Source organism: Eptatretus burgeri, chromosome 10, assembly GCF_056783735.1.
Source record: "Eptatretus burgeri isolate ZD-2024b chromosome 10, Ebu_testis_v1, whole genome shotgun sequence".
NCBI lineage: Eukaryota > Metazoa > Chordata > Myxini > Myxiniformes > Myxinidae > Eptatretus > Eptatretus burgeri.
In genome coordinates, this window is record NC_140970.1 from 6,060,363 (window position 1) to 6,074,805 (window position 14,443).

Here is a 14,443-nt window from a genome sequence, read left to right on the forward strand (position 1 = left end):
TGGAAACTTAGTTCATGATAGGAAGCAAAGAGTGGCTGTGAATGGGAAGATGTCTTGCTGGGAGGATGTAAATTGTGGGGTCCCTCAGGGATCAGTACTCGGACCATTATGATATTTTATTTACATCAACGATTTGGATTGTGAGGTGAAGAGTAGGCTTTCCCAACTTGCAGATGACACAAAGCATGGAGGTAGAGTAGGTAGCACAGACAGCATTAGTCACAATCAGGAAATTCGAGACACTTTGATACTTTGGGCAAAAGATTGGCAGATGCAATTGAACAAAATAAAATGTGAGGTTCTGGGGAAGGTTAAATATTCTTTTAAAATTGGCTGTGAATAGGTGAGATAACCTGTGCAATCTCACATGCAACAAACTTCTACCATTCAAGCAAACATTGAGCAGATAGTTTTGCAAAATTGCTGTATTTGAAATGTTAGGGTCAGGACCATACTAATTAAAGTTACAGGGATACCACACTTGCATTTGCAGAAGAATTGGATGTGAATAATGGAAACATCAAAGGAAATTCAATAAGGCTAGTGCAGGTTGGTACCGAAGGACATCACGTTTGATCAAAAAAACAGAACTTGTGTGTCCATTGCAAGTGTTCCTGGAACACAATGAGAGTGAGGGAGATGATTTTTTGAATAAGATGGTGATGTGTTGAGACCTTGGTCCATCATTTCCTGCCAGAGTCAAAGTGAGCCAGCCAGCTTAGAGACACATTAATTATTGGTCCTTTCCACCAATAAATGTAAAGATTCAGCCATTAGCCATTGCTAAGGGTACACACACTTGCCTCTGAGCTGTCTTGCCTGGGTTTGAATCTCAGCTCAGCTATAAACAGTCATCCTGGTGTTTGACAGACAGGACGAAGCATCATTGTGTGCACCATCCCTACGATGGAAATTAAATGGGATGTCCTGTATGCTATCATTAGTTGGTAGACGTTAAAGATCCCACGGAGCCCTTCACGAAGAGCAAGCGAGCTATCACTGACACTGTGAACAAATTCCAAATTCCTCCTCATTTAACCTACAGGGAGCACTGCATTAGTGGCACAGCTGTGACCCCAGAAAATGATGCTACCCACAGCCATGTGCTGCATATGATAGAAGAAGAAGCCAGTGCTTCTGAAAACACTGTTACTGGGACTGTAACAGTTTAATTGCCATGGGATATTTATTTAATGCATCGAGAACAATCAATGCCCAGTTCTATAGACAACCTATCTCAGGGTGTGACTTCACCACATGACAACGCTCACCCTGACATGGCAAATGGGGGCTTTGCATTAGCATTAAATTTATGATTGATAATGATGTCAAAGCACTTGTCCTGAAATCGCTGCGTACCCACCACAAAGATTTATACACAAATGGCATCAAGGCACTTATGTCAATGGATCAAGTGTGTTCAGTACATGTAGCTCGGGGATACCTTGATAATAGGAATGAAAACACAATGTCAACCTTGAGCTCCCTTCTGGTATAGTGACGAGGTTTAAAATATTTCCTGGCTCAGTACACAAAATAACAGGAAAAGTGAGCTAACTTTAGCCGTTGTTCATCTGTCACTTTCCTGTCTGACATTCACAGTTTCATTGTACTCCACAAGAAACACAATGGCAGTTTTTTTTTTTTTAAGTCAGCACTGATTAGTGATAAGTAATTCCTAATCTGCTGGAACAATGGTGATCGACATGCTACCCCCATCCAATCCTATCCTCTCCCTCTCCTTCTATGTCGCTCCTCATGTCCTCTTTTCCCACACCCCTATTCCCCAACTTCCCCCCACCTCAGGTTACTCTGGATTGGCATGGACCGGATGCTTTTAAAACCATTGAAGGGCTCAGATAAAGTATGCAATCTACAAACATACACAACTCATTAGCTGAAGCACTTGATTCAATCAAGCAGTATTTATGAAAAAGTTTATAAATTTTACATTAGTTTTGAAAAATTTAATAAAAAAATATGTACATACATATACATGTTTATAGAGCAAAATACAGCACATGTATGCAACTGATTTAACATGTTTCTATACATTTCCACCAGAAGGGGTGGGTGAGATTAACCAGAATTAATAATGTAATAAATGTCATTCCATCTGTAATTCTGGGGGTGGGGAGGGGATTATCCTATCCATAAGGACGGGTTCTTTTCTAGTAGTAAAAATGAAACAATCACATGAATTGTTGCGTGAGCCCTACTTGTGGACATATGATTGAACATGTCCATCCTCGCATAACCACTTACTCTGAGCAGCTTCAGTCATGGTGCTTCCACAATCCAGGTTGACACCGTTTCTGCAATGTCAACCTATAAGCAATGTACACGTAGGATGCATATGGTGAATTAGTGACCTGAAAGCAAGGTGAAGGCACATGGAGTGGCAAACTTTTTATTGTGCACATTCTCAGAGCTTCTCCACTTCTTAAACCCTAGCAGCTTGATCTTGTTTTTTTGTAGGCAGCACATAGCTTCTGATTGCATCATTGTTTGGGAGTGCAACTGTGCCACTGATACAATGCCTACTGAGGGTAGAGCAGGAATTTGTAATTTATCCAAGGTGCCGGTGACAAACTTTCCTACTTTTCACGAAGCACGCCATCGAATCTTTAACATCCACCAACCAATGCTGGCAGAGGGAAGCCCAGTTTAACATCCATCCGAGGGATGGTACAGACGTTGACCAATGAGCACTCTAATCTATTTGGAAGGCACCAAAAAAGCTCGACTCCTGGTTGTGGTCAATCAGAGAGGCATTAGTTACAGACAAAAACAGGCGATCATTCATTTGCAGGTGAAATACGCCACCCTGGTAGATAGAGTAAAGGCCGTAATCGACATCCTGTGACCAGCATTTTGTTTGTCCACCCTTGGCGAGCAGCAATGGTTCTGGATACGAGTTCTTTTTGTACAGGTACTGTACCATGTGATGTCGGGGTTTCGGAGAATGCAGCCCCCGTCGACGCTTATCCTGGCGGTATCGGAAATACACTTGTGCGTACACGTAATACAGCCCAGGGCGAAGCACTCGCAGAGAAGCTGTTGCAGGCTCATAGCTCATGTGTCTGAGCAGCGCTGAGCCATCAACACTCTCCCAGGCTTTAATGAGTTCTCCACGCACTTGTTGTGCTAGAGCTGTCACAAGAAAATATGCAATGAGTTACAAAGAAACCACCGGCGATGCATATCTCGGCATCATCCAAAAATAACATGAGAACTAAAACTTTAAAAACAAACATGTGCACAAACATGCTTTATCTTAGTAGATATAGTTTTAAATGAGTGTTTTTCACGAAGACGACAGGCTCAGATGCCAACCCTTCAGCAAACTCCACACCCTGCCAAATTCACCAGCGGGACTGTCAAGGTGAGCGAGGCTTGGACGAACGCCAGTGAGGTGAGCAGCAGCATGCAGATGGGGCGTTGCACGTAGCGCCTCCCCAGGAGTCATGGGCTTCCCGTTCTCATCAGATAGATCTGTGCAGGAGATAGAGGTAGTTGAGCTTCAACCAAACGAGTTGAACCGGTGAGGTACAACTTAGAAAAATCTTGCTATTAGTAGCCATTACTAGTTTAAATTACCTCCACATCTTACTTGTGACAACAGGAAAGCTTGGTCAGACAAAGGAAAACAACCATTTGAGCTCAATTTTGCAACAAGAGCAAAAGACCTTGACCAGACATCATTATCAAAACTTCTTACCCGAAAGTTTTTCGTTCAACTGTTGACTCACAGATTCTTTCACCCTCTGAAAAGAGATGCATGACCATAATGAACTCGGATTTGCTCTTTTACCAATAGCTCTCTTGCATTGTCAAGGACAACTTCGTTTTGGAAACTTCGTCATGCTGATCCTTTTTATTTGCCTCACAATCCAAGCACCTCATGATACACAAGATCCTACTGATAGATAGATATATCGCCACAAATGAAAAATCCACATGCGCCACACCGGGACTCATGACAGTCACAGACAGTATTTCCATCTTATGGAGCACCTCGGCTTGGGCATGGTTTGGATTCAAATATCAATGTACAAAGAACACACTTCAATTACAGGGTGAGGTGCTAGGGTAACGGCATTCAAATACAAGATCATCAAGCAACATTAACGTGTCGATCACGAGGAAAGTTAATCAGACAGCGGTGCTGGAAAGCCACCTTGTGAATTGTGGAGGGTTGAGTGAAACTGAAAAGGGGTAGGAAGAGGCTTCCAGGGATGAGAGAGGAAGGAGGGATAAAGGATCGAAGGTTGATGTTGAGAACCTGTGGAGCTTGGAAGGGGAAAACAGCGACAGCTGTCGTGGGACATGAACGAGACAACCACGTGAGGACGTGCGAGATGCAGTGGAAGATGAACTCGCTAGCGATAACCACTTGACCCAAATTTCCTTTTGCCCAGCAGGACTTTAACACGCACCTGATGGATTGCCATTTGTAAGGCGGCACAGACGACGGGTTTCTTGTCGATTTCTTTCAGGTCTGGGATGCTTGTTAAACATTTTAACAGGATGTTTCCAACTTCATTTTGGTTCTGTGTGTAAGAATAAAAACAACAAGTTAGAAAGAGCAATCAGACATTGCAGACCTTCGCCAAGACTTATTTTGTGTGGTGCATTTTTTGTGTGACGTTTGTATGCTGGTGTGTTATGTAATTAATAATTAATAGATGTAATTATATATATATATATATATATATATAATAAATATTTTCCAATATGTAATTTGTACATAATAGGAATACTTATGTTCCAATAGTACGTGATTAATACACGTACAAACAATTCAATTCTATGTAATTAGTAGACATACTCATGTTCCGATGACACGTAATTAGTTGATATACTCGCATTCTTATGATAAATAAATAATAGGCAGCATATTCTACTTACAATTGGTTTAGTACATAATTAATGGACATACTCACGTTCCTACGAAACGTACTTAATAGACGTACTCACGATCATTATAATGACCAGCATCTGCACTCCTGCCCTCCCTCCGGGCAGGATTGTCCACCTCCACTTTCGTTGGGCAATTTAGAGTGGTAATGTTTCCACAAAGTGATACTTTATTCTGGGACACAATGTCCACCTGAAAATTATTTTTGGGACATACGATAACCATAGTTTGCCTTGCTGGACCACACTGTAAAGTTTTTGTTATTTAAATGTCAAGTGATCAATCTTGAAGTTTTTGTCATATATCAGCAAATAACACACGCACACGCACACACACACGTACTTGGCCAATATTGGTAATTTTTCGGGAATCAGCACGTTGGAGTCAGTGTGATTACAGAATACAGTACGTCCTATATACAACCCGGAAACCTTGAGTAGCTTTCACCGTTATTTGGGGGAGATTTTAAAAGCAAATTATAAAAACAACGTTGCAGCATAGACGTTTCGGGGAGATGTGCATCAACATTAATCTTTATAAACAGCTATGTGTGACAAGTGGAAAAATATTTGGCTTGGTAATTTAGAAAAATATGTAAATACAGCAAACAGCTCAGAAATTGGGCGTTATCAAATATATTTTGCTGTGAAACTCACAAAGAGAAACCATATAACCTTTGTAAAGCAAATCCGATAACCGATTGCTTTCGAAACAGGTGTGAGGACAAAGGAAAACCTGATATAACCTCCAAAAAGATACGGGATTAAATGTCGCCACCACGGCACCCATAACAGGCATGGCATGTCCACACACTGACAGAGTCCCTAAAGATCCAAATCTACCCATATGTACCACATCCATGTGTGCTGCACACGTACCTCCACCTTGTATGACAACTGAGATGTAGTCGAGTAATGAGGAGCAAGAATGCTCTCACCCCGAACATATAATCCCCTCGTCCTGGCTGGATGTTCGGTATCCTGAACGTCTACACCAGAGGGCTCTCTGGCTAATGGTATAGGTTTAGGTATAGTATAGGTATAGTGGGGAATTACAGATGATAAATGTTCAGTATGCAGTACTTCACTAAAATTTTTGTCATTTGCAGCACATGGCTGTGTGAAGCATAATTTGCTGGGGGTGCAGCTGTGTCACTGATGCAGTGCCCCCTGTGGGTATGCTGAACAAAAGGAACGAACAGGATGTATATTATACACGGATTCCTTTTAAAATCAGGAAGGGTACACGGTTGGAATAAAAATTTCCCTCCAGATGGGGTGGAATTTTTGTATTCTAGCTGCACACACACACACCCACACCCACTTGGAAAACACTGCAGAACAACCTCCCCTGCCACAAGTAAACCGAAAATATAAGAATTCCTTTCCAAGGAAGTTCAACGCAGGAGGAGGCCATTTGGCCCATCAAAGCCTGCATTATGTACGATTACCAACTCACGGTTGTTTGTCTGTGCTCTATCTTTTTAATACTGAACACGAAGCAAGGAAGTAGCACATAACATTAAAAAAAAAACAAGCTCAAATGAGCTAAGATCCTCGCCCTCTTAATGATGACGTCATAAAAACGAATATGACGTCATTGTGATGTATCAGGTTTGCGATAAATTAGCTTTCCTAATGCCCGGCTTGATTCCCGCAAACAAAATTCAAACAGCTTGCCCAGTTTTGGAGATAATGGTATTGGCGATTTCCATTCGCGGCGATATTATGACGTCAACTTTTTTGTAGGAAGAATTTCCAAAATCGGAGATGGTTACTGCCTGCGCGTGGGTTTTCTGCATATACATGGCAAGTTTCACGAAGATCCGATGAAAACTCTGGGTTGTAAAACAAAAAATGTCATAATATAGGAATGATGTCATAAAAATTGATATGACGTCATAGTGATGTATCATATCTGCGGTAATTCATCTCCGCTAATGCCCTGTTCGATTCCCGCAAACATAATTCAAGAAGCTTGCCTGGTTTCGGAGATAATTTTTAGGTGATTTCCATTAGCGGAGATATTTTGACGTCACAACTTTTTTTTCTCGGAGGAATTTTCAAAATCAGAGATGGTTACTGTCTGCGCAGGGTATTTTTACATATATATGCCAAGTTTCAGGAAGTTTCGATGAAAACTGTAGGCTGTGAAACAAAAAAGTCCACAAGAACAACAACGTGAGTAAGACTTAGAGATCCTCCACGAGGATCTAAAAACATTGGGGTTCGAACCACCGACCTTCCAGACTCAGAGCAGATAGTCGAACCAATACACTACCGAATCTGATTCAACCATTTCTTCTATAACCAGAGTTGGTGTCAAAGCCACCCAATGCTCGCCTGTTTATACATTTGTCGTTTTTGAAAGACGAGTCCAATAATTAATATTTTTTATAAAGCATTGCAGTGAAGTATAATTATAAAGCAATATATGTATTTGTATATTGTAATCAGTAACAAGAGCGCAAGTGAGCACAATATATGCCCTAACAAGAAGGTATATACAGAATGGTGCAACTACATGGAAAACAGCATCCTGGTTGCCATGGCAACCACTTTTGATGACGAACGTATGTCATGACACACCGTTTCTACAGTCTGTACCTATGTACCAAATATGAAACGTGAAAGTTGAAAACTTTGGGAGTTAGAGTGCGGACACGGACGGACGGACAGACAGACAGACAGACAGACAGACAGACAGACGGACGGACGGACGACCGGTATCACATAATACGCCCCGATATATATATATATATATATATATATATATATATATATATATATATATATATATATATATATATATATATATATATATATATATATATATCTATATCTATATCGGGCGTATAAAAATATAGTGTGGTAGATAAAATCATTAGAAAGGAAACTAGAGGGGGAGCACTCGGGAGTGCAAAACCTCCGCCGCCAATACTGCTGGGTCACTCAAGTGAACCTGATATCTTATTCATTAAATATGAATAGTCAACAGTGCTCACAGAGTTATAGCTCTTTTCTCCAACATTTTTTTTTTGGGGGGGTGGAAATCACTCAAAACGTGTAGAAATGCAAAAAAAAAAAACTCTAGCTATTTTTTTTTTGAAGAGGGGGGGACCAAGTTCAAAATCTAATGGCATGATCCTTGGACCATACCTAACCCCCCCCACCAAGTTATCTTCAAATCCGTCGAGGAGTTTTTCTGTAATACAAAAAAATTTAACATTTTCACGCTCATGCTCACGCCGGGGGCATCGCTATAGCTCTCTGTTCTTCGAACAGGCGAGCTAAAAACAAGTGCCTCTGCGAGTCTTTGTTTACAGAATTCCTGCTCACGGCCTCTCCCCGCCTCCGCCCCTCCCCCCCTCCCCCCCTCCGCCCCTCCTCGTTTCGACCCCGCCCTCCATCCAACTTCTGCATTTGAAATTCTCGTAAGTGACGCAAGCTCCATCATGCCCAATCAGCACGTCGCGCTCTGGTTTCCTTTCTCGGAAACCCGCCCGATTCCCCACCATTGTTCGTCGAGATAACAGTGTGGGTTGTTTGACACGTCCACACCTCCCACAGGAGAGAAAAAAAAACCCCCTTAAGTTTCAAAGAAATTGAAAGCATTTACCCAGGTCAGTATCGTCACGACATCCTGGTGAACCGAAGAGGAATGAATGATTCCCATAAATCGTTCAGCGAAACAGATTCCACACGTAAATGAGCACGGACACACTCAGTCACAAGTCGTCCACAATGTCATGGATATGAACACGATGTTCGTCAATGGCCACGATCACATCTGGTGTGTGGGTACCGGACCAGCACCAGCACACCGGGAGATCAAGATCGCACCGATTGCAAGACGGACAGCAGGGAGAGAAGAACGTATCGGTCGCTTGAATTACCTTTCTCGTTTCCAAATAGGTGAGCAGTATTGCCGTGCCGATGAGGTAAATGACGAGGATGAGGCCGACTATTTGGATCGATGATTTGCGGAGCTGTGTTCGAACCTCTCCGGACTCGATCATCGGCTCTTTCCGAACAATCATCGTTGGGAGCGAGGGAGGGAAGGGTGAGATCGGGAAGATGGAAGAAGCGATCGAGAGTGAGGAAAAGAGGAGAGAAGAGAAGAGGACAGAAGAGAAGAGGAAAGGAGAGGACAGAAGACGACAGGAGAGGGAGAGAGATGAATGGTGAGGGAGATGAAGATTGGCACTTGTTTACTACATTGATCTAGTTGTGAACTGGAGTGGTACTGTACTTTAAAACATGGAACCACTCCCCTTCCCTCCCCCAGACATTTTCGAAAACGTCAAAATGGGAAGGTATCAACTTCAATTTTGCGAAATGATGTCAACCAACAGGAACAAGACTCGAAACCGAAAATGAGGAACCAAGTGGCACATTGTATACCAGTGGTTGTCAACCTTTTTACCACCACACCCCCTCTAGGAGGTGCTCCTTGCCTCCACCACCCCCACCCCCCTCACAACTTCAACCTAATGGTTAAAAATCCCTCCTGAATTAAAAGAAATAAGTTAAAATTAAAAAAAATCCCTCCTGAATTAGTCTTTTTATTGAACAAAGCATTCTGTAGAAGCAACACTCATATACACAGGATATTTAATGAGATACTTGGCATTGTTTCTTATCTACCAGATCTTGAATGCGTGGTCGAATGCCAGAGAGAGCACACACTATACAAATCCCCTTCAACGTTTAGCTTTTTTCTCTACTTGGTCTTGACAGCAATGAGCATGGAAAATGCAGCTTCACAAAGAAACGTTGATCTAAACATTGTCAGAATCCGAAGAGCTTGATGTGAGATCAACGGGTAAACACGAAGGTACGTGACCCAGAACGTCTCCAGATCCAGTTTTTTGAAGTCTTCTTCAGCCGAGGAGTTGAACTTTAACTCAACAAACTCCTCTTGCACTTCGTCTGAAATATCAGCCACTTCACATTGAAATGGGTTCCTCATGAATTTCCAGGCTTCACGCTTCTCATCTATATCCGGAAAGTATCTGATGAATTCTGCTTTCAAAATCAGTCACACGAGTAATTTATTTGTTTCTTTAACTCAGAATCAAGGTAACTGTGAATGAGAGCAGAATCCAAGTTAGCAAAACTGGCTGTATTTTCATTCTGAATTCGACATTTCCAGAGGTCGAGTTTGGCCATGAAGGCTCGAAAGACGTCATGGTGCATGATTATGTTGATGTTTTTCCCTTGGAGTTTGAGGTTGATGGCATTCAGCACTTCAAAGATGTCCACCAGGTAAGCTAGAGATAGCAAAAATCCTTCAGACTGGAACTTGTCATGGAGATCTGCTTTCTGCTGTGAATCTAGAAATGTTGCCACTTCTTGTCGTAGTTCATAAAGCCGTCCAAGTATGTTTCCCTTTGAAAGCCATCGTACGTTTGTGTGGAAAATCAAAGCTTGATGTTCAGAATCCATATCCACACACAGCTGTTTGAAGAGACGACTGTTTAAGGCTCCAGCTTTGATGAAGTTGACTATCTTGATGGACAGGTTCAGGACATCCCTCATTTCAGCAGGTAGAGTTCTGGATGCTAAGGGTTCACGATGAAGGATGCAGTGCGTACCTATAGCAGATGGACTTTTTTCTTTCACTCTTGTTATGAAACCAGATTGCAAACCAAGCATGGCCGGAGCTCCATCAGTACATACCCCTACCAGCGAGTACCACAAAGTTGATTTTCCTGGAAGAAGTTTGATACCACTTGAAAAATATCTGTTGCTGTTGTATAACTTTCCATGGGTTGGTAGAAGAGCATTACTTCTTTTACACTATTGCCTGACACAAAACGAGCATACATCAGTGGCTGAGAACACTGAGCAACATCAGTCGTTTCGTCCAACTGGATGGCAAATACAGGAGAAGCTCTTACTTGGTCGAGAACTTGATCTTTGATCTCTTAAAACATTTAATCGATCCTTCCCTTGACGGTATCGTTTGATAGAGAGATTTGGGAAAGCTTGTTTGCACTATCCTTCCCCAGAACGAGCTCTGCTGCACGCAGTACACTTGGTTTTATGAGAGTCTCTCCGATGTTATGGCTCGTTTTGTTCTTTGCAATCAACATAGCGATCTCATCGGAAGCCTCAACAACCTTTGAAGTCTGTTGCCGAAATGCTCCACTGCTGTCCATCTTAGCTTGCTTAAAGGACTGCCTTTTTGTTTCAAAGAATGCCTTGGGTTTCGCAGCTACAGCAGGATACATTGTCTTCAAGTGGCATTCCAAGCATGTGGGCCACTTGCCATCATTGCTCAGAGTCTTGTAGCATATTACGCACTGGGGTACCTCTGTGTCACCCTTTTGGAGGGACACAGATACAAATCGAATATATTCATCAAGATACTTCTGCTTTTTTGCACTCATTGTGAATGATTTAGTTTGAAATGGGTACTGAAAATCTGTGAAAAAAAGTTTAATATTAAAATTAAAATGAAATATAAATTTTAATATTAAATTTAAATAAATGTTAAATTTTAAAATAAATTCTAATACAGAAAATGGTAGGCCGAGTAGCAAATAGAAAACGAAAATTATTACAGGCGATACTTTTGTTTTTTTAATGTTCATCACGATATTATACAAACACTTGTTAAGAGAATTCCAAAAATAATTAGAGAAATTCAGACTTTATTCTCCGACCTCACGCCCCCTCTGGAAATTACTCGCGCCCCCCAGGTTAAGAACCAATGCTGTATATACATTATAATACAATGGACTCGTGAGAGCAGGAGAATAAGCTTTCATAAGCTGCACGATTTACATTTTAAACTCCATGCCACGTGTCAATGTGTCATGTCCATATTTACAAACTATTTCCATCCAGTTTAACTTGTTTTTTTACCCATCACTAATCACACCTCCGTACAATAAAGACATCCGTATTACTGTGTTAATAATTATGGGGCTGCCTGCTGCGTACATCTCTTATCTTGTATAATGATGTTTAATATGCATTCTGTAACATGGAGATCACCCATAGGTCCAAGGGAGGAAGGGGTTATAACTATTAGACGTTTATTTCGTCACTAGCAAATACCACTCGACGCTTCGCTGATAGCAATACTGAGGGGGTGGGGGGGAAGAGGTGGGAGAAAGAGGGGTGGGGGAAGAGTGGTGGGGAAGAGAGTGAGGATGTGAAGGGGGAAAGAGAGTAGCGAGGAGGGGTGGAGGAAGGGAAGACAGTGTGAGGTGAACGGAAGGAAAGGCAGACGTGTGGTGGAGCGTTAATTACGATTCATACTGTCTCATCAAAATGATTCTGCATAGAATAACAGTGAAGATGGAAACAAAATAATGTCTGAAATCCATTTTCTACCAGTTTATACTGTATAAAGTACGCCCAGAGCCAAACACCGCCCAGACACGTCCGGAGACAAACTGCTGTCTGGACATAAACCCGCCTGGACACGTCCAGAGACAAATAAACACTGTCCAGAGATAAACAATGCCCGGACACGTCCAGAGACAAAGTTCGTCCAGAGACAAACAAACACTGTCTGGAGATAAACAATGCCTGGACACGTCCAGAGACAAACTCTGTCCGGAGACAAACGACGCCCAGACACACCTGGAGCCAAGCACCACCCAGAGATGAACACTGCCCAGACACGTCCGGAGACAAATACCATCCAGACATAATCACTGCCCGGACACGTCCAGAGAGAGAGAGAGAGGAGAGATTTGTGTGAGACGGTGCTGCTCTGTACTCGGCAGGGGCAGAGCAAAGATGGGACAGAGACTTTAGCTTCCCCCATCCAAATCCTCGATCTTTTCTACCCCCGATAATCCACCCAAGCCCACTTCCTTCAATTCTCCTGCTTTCCTTCCTGAAAGTCCCTGAAATGTCCATCTTCTCTTCGCCATGTTCCCCGTCCCATCCCCATCCCTCTCCCTTCCACAGTTCACCTAATGTGTCTGTTCCCCACTGTTTTGTCCCTTCCACTCCCGCCCCTCTTGTCTCATGCCTCCTTGCTGTGAGTTGTGTGTTTGCTCTCATACGAGCCTCGACCAAGGTATACAAAAAAAAAAAAAGCTGTTGTTTTTGCAAGTTGTTTGATGACTTCCTGTGACGTTTGGGCATCATATTCGCATTCTTGCACTTCCGCATTCTTCCCATCATACGAGCGGAAGGACTGATCGGCTCCATTTTCGATGTTTTCTCTTTAATACCCGACCCTTGGATTGAGGTAAGTTGAATCTCAATTTGTTGTTGAACTTCTTGAAGTAACTTGAGGCAAATTATTGTATTGTTTGGATGCAAAATGTATCATAATAGTTTTTATGTGAGGCATAGAGCAAGTTGGTTATGCCACCATAAGTAACAGTATGTACTGAATTTTTATTTTTTCAGTTTTAACGTGATTCAAAAAAATTTAGCTTGGATTTACAAAACACGTTCATATGGCAAACGGCTCGGAAATCGGGTGTTATCAAATATATTTTGCTTTGAAACTCACAAAGAGAAACCATATAACCTTTGTAAATCATGTATCTCTACCTTGAAGCAACTGCCGACTGTTACATCCCGATCAGGACACAAACTATACCACCATCGACTGTGTGGCACTCAGTAAGTGGCTTAAGCACCCAAGCAAGCACTCCAATTAAATGGTTGATAAGGAACGGCTGGCCAGGCTGTGGTTACATACCATATAGGATCCCTTTAACTTGAAAGCCGGTCTTCACCGCATCCGCAGCAGCTAAATAAATAAAATGAATTTGTTCAAATAATGCCTATACCCACAAAAGAGTTGCTGTTTAATGTAGAACAACTCGAGAGACATCACAAAGTTTAATCGCCCATGAAATAAACATTGCAGACAATCCGCCACATTGCCTGCTCATCTGCGCACGCGTCACATGGTATATCGGTCCGCGCAAACGTTATAATTATTTTAAAATGTCCATTGTTCACCAGATTTGCTTTGATTCCTTGCAGAGCACCTCGCAAAACCTCCGAAAATATACACAGATCTGGCAGACGCTATGGATAAGCAGTCCCTCTGGGGGACAGAGCGCGAGTTCCAGCAGTGAACGCATTAAATCGTATAGCTCAATGAAGCTGGTTAATTTTGGCACATTCCTAAATCTTTGTTCACTCAATATAATTCTCCAAACAGTACAAAAAGAAAAGTTTAATGCTTTGGAAATTTCACAGTTCCTTGTGTATATATGGAGAAGGAGGAACTTAGTTAAAGTACTTAAGCCTTGCTTGCTTGCTTAAAGCCTTGCTTGCATGACTTAAGCCTTGCTTGCATGACACATTAACACGTGGGATTAAAGCCTTGCTTGCTTAAAGTAAATAGGTATATCAGCTTAGTTATAAGACTCGTTATTTATTTAAATTATCAGATTTCACTCCAGATTTCGACACTTATTTGGTCCGGACGATATCCGATCCTCATATCAAAACCGAAATATTTCGATGATATACTTTAATTAGTCCATGAGAGTAGATCGTGGAAAATATATTGTTGCGAATTTGCGCCCGC

The 14,443-nt window shown here is 42.0% G+C and overlaps 2 protein-coding genes across 3 annotated transcripts in view; one reads left to right on the forward strand and one right to left on the reverse strand.

The window, feature by feature from the left end:
* Positions 1-14,443, forward strand: part of LOC147017882 (E3 ubiquitin-protein ligase TRIM13-like) — a 75,899-nt gene that overhangs the window by 22,390 nt on the left and 39,066 nt on the right. The window lies entirely within an intron of this gene.
* LOC147017883 (tumor necrosis factor ligand superfamily member 10-like) lies at positions 99-9,161 on the reverse strand. Its single transcript, XM_085896967.1, has 5 exons — positions 8,817-9,161; positions 4,440-4,553; positions 3,722-3,767; positions 3,370-3,495; positions 99-3,153 (listed from the first exon to the last, which is right to left on the reverse strand). The coding sequence occupies exons 1-5, from the start codon at positions 8,958-8,960 to the stop codon at positions 2,714-2,716; spliced, it is 870 nt and encodes a 289-aa protein (XP_085753093.1). The 5' UTR covers positions 8,961-9,161; the 3' UTR covers positions 99-2,713.

What these genes read in the sequence shown, in the direction of transcription:
- LOC147017883 (XM_085896967.1), bottom strand. Translation starts at nt 8,960, where the DNA reads ATGATTGTTCGGAAAGAGCCGATGATCGAGTCCGGAGAGGTTCGAACA. An exon ending in GTTGAACGAAAAACTTTCGG is followed by an intron (nt 3,496 to 3,721) that starts GTAAGAAGTTTT and finishes TCTCCTGCACAG; the next exon opens with ATCTATCTGATGAGAACGGG. An exon ending in TCACCTTGACAGTCCCGCTG is followed by an intron (nt 3,154 to 3,369) that starts GTGAATTTGGCA and finishes TTCTTGTGACAG; the next exon opens with CTCTAGCACAACAAGTGCGT.